The 7,298-nt window shown below is 39.2% G+C and overlaps 1 protein-coding gene across 1 annotated transcript; it reads right to left on the minus strand.

Moving 5' to 3' along the window:
- Nucleotides 1-359: 359 nt before the first annotated feature.
- Nucleotides 360-6,975, minus strand: LOC149170988 (uncharacterized). Its single transcript, XM_089425803.1, has 2 exons — nucleotides 6,576-6,975; nucleotides 360-700 (listed from the first exon to the last, which is right to left on the minus strand). Exons 1-2 carry the CDS (start codon nucleotides 6,940-6,942, stop codon nucleotides 360-362), a joined length of 708 nt encoding a protein of 235 aa, XP_089281929.1. The 5' UTR covers nucleotides 6,943-6,975.
- Nucleotides 6,976-7,298: the final 323 nt, after the last annotated feature.

A 7,298-nucleotide genomic window follows, 5' to 3' on the forward strand; every position in this document is an offset into this window, starting at 1 on the left:
GAACTTCAGCTGAAGCAAAATCAAGACTCCCGGCGATGAGACTTTTTCTGAAGCTATACACAAGATTCAACTATGCAAAATTAGAAACTCGGCTGAAGAAAAGTGAAGACCACGCTTCGGCCATCGTCTTATAAGATAAAATTTTGTGTGACATGTTATGATTTCGTCTTGACAGCTATGATTGTTTGGGAAAATAACTCTGAAAAAAAAATTCCTAGGTGAGGCTATGGTTTCTTTGCCTACAGAATGAGGGAAATTTTCTACACATATATACATCACTGACCATCCTCGACGGTGGTATTCAACCATGAAATTCCGTTCCAGTAATTTCAATTTTTGCTTGCTGTTGTGATAAAAAATCATTTTGAATCATCCTCCGAAATATCATCCTCCCAAAGGGAGTCATAAAAAACCGCCAGAGTCACAGGATAACCATACACGGCATCATCTGAATACATGTTGGCCATTGAATCTCCATCCAAAAGGTTCATGATGATTCCAAGTTCAACAGCATTATGGTCCACAAAGAAACTAAGCTCGGCACGAACATCGTCGTAATACGTCAAATTTCCTTCTAAATGCATGTCTCCTGTATCAGAAGCCGAGGTCGCTTCAGGATTCCAGTCCGTCCGTTGTTTAATTATATGTTGAAATCGTAATTTCAACGCAGCGGCAACATCGCCAGAAAACGTTAAGCTACCTGCCTGGAACTTCTCGGACCAGCTTTCCGATGAAGGAATAATCCGGCAAGGAGCTCCGAGAAAATATGGAGCTGACACGTGGTTCACCACTGACGTAACGCAACGTAAGAATCTCGGAAGGTAAAGGTCTGTAGAAAATGGGCTTCCGATATTCTCCTCCTCCGTTCGATCTACTCCACCCTTTTCGTCCGTTGATTGCCCAAACCTGCATACGAACATACATTAATGACTTTGCGTGGAGTGAATTTCATTTTTGGTTGACCGCGGTAAAATAATTAATGAATTAATTGTTACCGTAGAGAATAGGTAAGGTGATTTAAATTTTAATGTTTTTATATGTATCGGAGGTATGGTGGTGCATTTAAAGAAAGGCATGGGTGTTAAAAATATTTATGGCACGTAAAAGTAATTGTGTTTTTTTATTTTATTTTGTTTTCAAAAAAATGAAAAGGGCTCGTGCATTGACTATTGTAAAAAAAATAGAGAAGTGAAAAACGTGCTCTGCATCTTTGTTCTGTCTGGCACATGGGATATAAGGTTTTTGTTGTTGGCCATCGTAGAATGGTGGAGTAGCTAAAACCATGTGTGGTTTTTGCACAGCAGTGCATAAAGAAAATGGTGGAGCGTATTTGTATGCATATGTAAATTTTATTACAGCTGTAAAGTGAATGTAAAAGGGGATTTACAGCAGTAAACCCCGCTCAGTGAATTCTCAGGTGAAAACACAGTGAATGTTTTTTTTGTTGAATGTTTTTTTTGTGGTGAATCCCTCTCAGTAACAGAGGATGAATATGTATGAGGAAATATATTTGTGAATAGAAATTCTTTGTGTCAGTTTAATGGTTTCATCTGAGTCATTTTGTTTCTAAGAGGTTCTCTGTCAAAAGATCCTGGACAGAGTAAACAAAGCATTGGCTCTGTGGTAAACATATTGTTTGTTTTTGGTATTTTGCATCAAAAATACCCAACAGTGGTATCAGAGCTGGTCCAGGCTCTTTGATGGTGACAGAGCTAGTCCAGGCTCTTTGAAGACTCAAAGAAGCTGAAGGAAGGTGTTGTTGCAGCAGTCAAAACTTCTCCAGCAGTGTGAAGACTCAGCCAAAGGGATTCAGGTATTTCTCAAGTTTTTGAGTTATTGTTGAAGGAACAGTCAGTTGTTTTAAAAAAAAACACAGTCAAGTAATTTGGAGTATAGTTAAGAATGGCAAGGTCAAAGAAGAAAGCCTCCAGGCCTATTAAAAATGTGTCTCCCGCCTCTACTAAACTAGAAGGCAATCCATTAGAATACATTCTATTTGAAACCCCAAAGTTTGATGGAAACTTTGATGTATGGGAAATAATGATGAGGGCTTTCCTAATGTCTGAGGGGATTGAAGTCTGGGAGTCAGTGATTGATGACAGCAAGATGGATAAAGAATCCATGGAGTATGATGCAAGGGCAGCAAAACTAATCTTGGATGGACTGCCTGATTCTGTGAAGAAGAATCTAGGAAAATATTCATCAGCAAAGGATATTTGGGACAGACTGCATGACCTTCATGCAAAGGGAGCACTGACCATGACAATGAGTCAAGAAGAACCCATCATAGAAGCTGAGAATGAAAAGCTTGACCTCATCAAGCTTCAAGTAATAGAAAAGGATGAAGAGCTTGCCAAGCTGAAGAAGGAGCTTGATCAATGCAAGAGGAAACATCATGAAGAAGTCATATCCATGACAAATCAGCTGAATGAAGCAAAGAAGCAGGCAGATGCCTTGACAAGTGAACTTGAAGAAAGACACAAGAGAGTGAACAAACTTGTAGAAGAGATTGGACAGTACAAGGTAGAGGTCTCCTCCCTTAAGTCCGAACTACAAGAAGCCAGGAAGCAGGCACAAGGAGCTAAAAAGAAAGTGAAGAGCAGTCAAGAAAAAGATGAAGAAATCTCTAAAATGAAGATAGATATTATCTCCTTCAAAATAGTAGCAGCTGAAGCTACTCGTAGCAAGGAAGAAATTGAGGAACAACTTGCAAAGAAGAATAAGGAGTGTGAAAGATTGGAAGAAGAGGTTGTCGTCCTCAAGAAGAAGGTTGAAGGGCTGAACAAAATAATGAAGAGCTCTCAAGCTTTGGATGACATGCTCAGCTATCACAGATCTCCATTTGATAAATCAGGACTTGGGTATGTAGGTGAACCCTCAAACAAGCATGAGGATGCTTTAAGCAAAGGAGATGTGAAGAAGCCAGAAAGAGATGATGATGCTCCTAGTTCCAGCAAAGGCAAGGAGAAAAATGAAGGCTGCAATAGAAGAAATCCTACTCCAAGTAGAAAATCAGCTCCAAGAAGAAATGTAGCTGATGTCAAAGAGGCAAGATGCAATGGTCATCAACAAAGAATCTCAAGGCAGCAAGGCTTCAGAAGTACATCAAGGAAACCTCCATCTCCCAGGTACCAAAGTTCATTTTATGGTTATTGTTATGCTTGTTCAAACTTTGGTCATATGGCAAAAGACTGTAGAGCATTTCATAAAGATAAATGTTGTGGTCTCCGGAAACCTCCAAGAGACAATTTTAGAAGAAATCATGAAATGTCATTCATGAAAAATGTAGAATGTTTCAAGTGTCATAACATTGGGCATATGGCACGAGATTGTAACTTGACATGGGCTCTTACACAAGCTAGACCCATGCAAAAGAAGAAAGTTACACAAGTATGGAGAAGGAAGGTAATACAATCTGAAAACCCCTTGAACTCCCAAGTGGATCTAAATTTGTTTTGAGATGAGTTTGCCAAAAGAAGACAAGCATACATTAAAGGGGAGCTTGTAATTTTTTGTTTGCTAAACTGTATTAACAGTCATTTGTTGATGAAGGATGTATTGCAGCGCAGCAGTTGCAAATGAAATCTTTGTTAATCCCTCTAAAAGGTAATATGCAGCAGTGATGAAATCAGCAATGTTTTTGCTTTGTTTTTATGCAATATGCACAAGAAATGCATAAAGAAGAAAAGGTGGCAGCGCTGGAATGTAAAGAGCAGCAGCGAGATAAGAGAAAAATGCAAAGCATGGAAACCCTCACAGCAGTGGGAAGATAGAGCATAAGACAACAGTTTGGAAATTTTTTTTGGAGCACATGGATTAGAATGAACAGCAGTTTAAATTTTTTTTTGTGGTGCACATGCATTGAAATGCAAAGCAATGGAAGGTAGTTTCCTTCTATGTAATGTGAGAGAATATACTCACAGCAGAGTGAGTATAATACACAGCAGATGGAAATGTTTTGTATTGGGAATGAAAATGCGAAGCAGTGAGAAGAAAATGAGAAGAAGGCAAAACGCAGCAGAGCGTAAATGCTCAGTGGCTGAGAATGTAATGAAATTTTTCACACAGCAGTCAAAAATGTAATGTTTTCTTCATATGCAATGCAGCATGCAAAGAAATGCATAAAGAAAAACAGGGACAGCAAATTTTTAATGCACACTGGATGTATAAGAATGTGTGTGGCAGCAGAAAGCCAAAGGAATTGCACAGTAGTGCATTGTGTAAAAAAAATGAAGACTAAGATTGTGTGAAGCAAGGGTGTAAATAAGAAAAGGCAGCAGCCTGTGTTATTTTTCTGTGGAGAATGAAGTGCCAAGAGTATGGACACAACAATATGATGAAACAAAAGGCAGCCACAGTGCAAATTGCAGAGGCAACGCAGTAGCAAATAAAAACCCAGGGATGACAGTCTATGGTTATGGGTATGGACAGCAGTGAATATGAAAAATGCAGCAGCAAGAAGTTATGGACAGCAGCATGATGGCAAGAAGGAGAAGCACACAGAAATGCAAATGCGAAAAATGCAGCAGCAAGAAGTTTTGAACAGCAGCACATGCAAAAGAAATTTTCCTTACAGCAGTAAAGGTAAATGTAATGAATTTGTTGTTCATTGAATCGAAATGCAATATATGCAATAACAGTGTAAATTTGTAAGTTGGGATAGTGTAATTGTTCCAGAAAAGACAGAGTATTTTGTCTTTGAAAAGTGCAGAAGCAGTGCAAGTGTAGACACAACAGTGTGGGATAGACACAGTAAAGAAGATGGCACAACAGTGCAGCAGAGAATATGCAGCAACATAAAAGAACAATGTAATGAGTTTGCACACACAGCAGTGCAATGATTGTTTGTTTTGGAACTGCATTTGAAGCAGTCATTTGGTGAAACCCTCTATTAAAGAGGAAGGTGCTTTTCAGCACATTGTTATGGTGAATTCCTCTGTCATGAGGAAGGTGCTCTTAAGCACAGTTTCAGGTTAATCCCTCTATTGAGAGGAAGACAACTTTGTTTGTGAACTGCATCAGAAGCAGTTGGTGAATCCCTCTATGTGAGGAAGAGTCTGGGTATGACCGAATGCCCAGCTGTTGAAATTAAAGGGGAGTGTTGAAATCGTAATTTCAACGCAGCGGCAACATCGCCAGAAAACGTTAAGCTACCCGCCTGGAACTTCTCGGACCAGCTTTCCGATGAAGGAATAATCCGGCAAGGAGCTCCGAGAAAATATGGAGCTGACACGTGGTTCACCACTGACGTAACGCAACGTAAGAATCTCGGAAGGTAAAGGTCTGCAGAAAATGGGCTTCCGATATTCTCCTCCTCCGTTCGATCTACTCCACCCTTTTCGTCCGTTGATTGCCCAAACTTGCATACGAACATACATTAATGACTTTGCGTGGAGTGAATTTCATTTTTGGTTGACCGCGGTAAAATAATTAATGAATTAATTGTTACCATAGAGAATAGGTAAGGTGATTTAAATTTTAATGTTTTTATATGTATCGGAGGTATGGTGGTGCATTTAAAGAAAGGCATGGGTGTTAAAAATATTTACGGCACGTAAAAGTAATTGTGTTTTTTTATTTTATTTTGTTTTCAAAAAAATGAAAAGGGCTCGTGCATTGACTATTGTAAAAAAAAGAGAGCAGTGAAAAACGTGCTCTGCATCTTTGTTCTGTCTGGCACATGGGATATAAGGTTTTTGTTGTTGGCCATCGTAGAATGGTGGAGTAGCTAAAACCATGTGTGGTTTTTGCACAGCAGTGCATAAATAAAATGGTGGAGCATATTTGTATGCATATGTAAATTTTATTACAGCTGTAAAGTGAATGTAAAAGGGGATTTACAGCAGTAAACCCCGCTCAGTGAATTCTCAGGTGAAAACACAGTGAATGTTTAGTGTGGGATAGACACAGTAAAGAAGATGGCACAACAGTGCAGCAGAGAATATGCAGCAACATAAAAGAACAATGTAATGAGTTTGCACACACAGCAGTGCAATGATTGTTTGTTTTGGAACTACATTTGAAGCAGTCATTTGGTGAAACCCTCTATTAAAGAGAAAGGTGCTTTTCAGCACATTGTTATGGTGAATCCCTCTGTCATGAGGAAGGTGCTCTTAAGCACAGTTTCAGGTTAATCCCTCTATTGAGAGGAAGACAAGTTTGTTTGTGAACTGCATCAGAAGCAGTTGGTGAATCCCTCTATGTGAGGAAGAGTCTGGGTATGACCGAATGCCCAGCTGTTGAAATTAAAGGGGAGAAATGCGAAAGTCTCTTCATAATCTCTCCCATACTGCTGCTTGTACCCTTTGACAACCAACCTTGCCTTGTGCCTTTCTATCTTACCTTCAGCATTGCTCTTGGTCTTATAGACCCATTTCACACCAATGACTTCCCTCTCAATAGAGGGATTAACCTGAAACTGTGCTTAAGAGCACCTTCCTCATGACAGAGGGATTCACCATAACAATGTGCTGAAAAGCACCTTCCTCTTTAATAGAGGGTTTCACCAAATGACTGCTTCAAATGCAGTTCCAAAACAAACAATCATTGCACTGTTGTGTGTGCAAACTCATTACATTGTTCTTTTATGTTGCTGCATATTCTCTGTTGCACTGTTGTGCCATCTTCTTTACTGTGTCTATCCCACATTATACTACCCTTCGCATCAACATCATCTGCTTGCCCTTTCAATCCGACTTCATCTTCCAGATATTTCATAATCCCGTTCAACCTCTCGTCCTCAAGATGAATCGTAGTATGGATTTCTTTTGGATTACTGTTAATAGCATCCATATTATCGATCATCTCGAGCAAACCCATGAGATAACTATCTTGCATCAACTTTATGCTATTGCTTCTCTTTGCATCGGGCAAAGTCAATTCCCCATTCTGATACTCATCTCTGCCTCGCTTATTCTGAGAAACTTGGGAAGAGGCGGCCATCTCTGCAAAGTAATGCCGTAATTAAAAGACAACAACAAATAAAGCAAAAGAGAGTCTGGTTTATATAAGATATCCGTTTTCCTTCGAGCTTTGATAGTTATACATGAGTATAAATTCTGCTCAAGCTATTTTCAGGTATATATAGTCGTCTCATAATTAGACTACTCATAATTTAGTAGGACTAAAATTTTCCACCTAACCACTAGGCCACATCCATAAAACTCCTTCGAACTTTGATAGTTACAAAGCATTGACTACTGACTTTTCAACTATGCACAGCCCTATCAACTCGAAAGCTATCAACAACACAATATAGAGAGTTAGCTGTATGTTGAATGATAATAGATTGTAGATTT

Source organism: Pinus tabuliformis, chromosome 4_2 (assembly GCF_031772625.1).
Source record: "Pinus tabuliformis cultivar Carrire ecotype Pingquan chromosome 4_2, CPIR1, whole genome shotgun sequence".
NCBI lineage: Eukaryota > Viridiplantae > Streptophyta > Pinopsida > Pinales > Pinaceae > Pinus > Pinus tabuliformis.

What these genes read in the sequence shown, in the direction of transcription:
- LOC149170988 (XM_089425803.1), bottom strand. Translation starts at nt 6,942, where the DNA reads ATGGCCGCCTCTTCCCAAGTTTCTCAGAATAAGCGAGGCAGAGATGAG. An exon ending in CAGCAACATAAAAGAACAAT is followed by an intron (nt 701 to 6,575) that starts GTAATGAGTTTG and finishes AGTTCCAGGCAG; the next exon opens with GTAGCTTAACGTTTTCTGGC.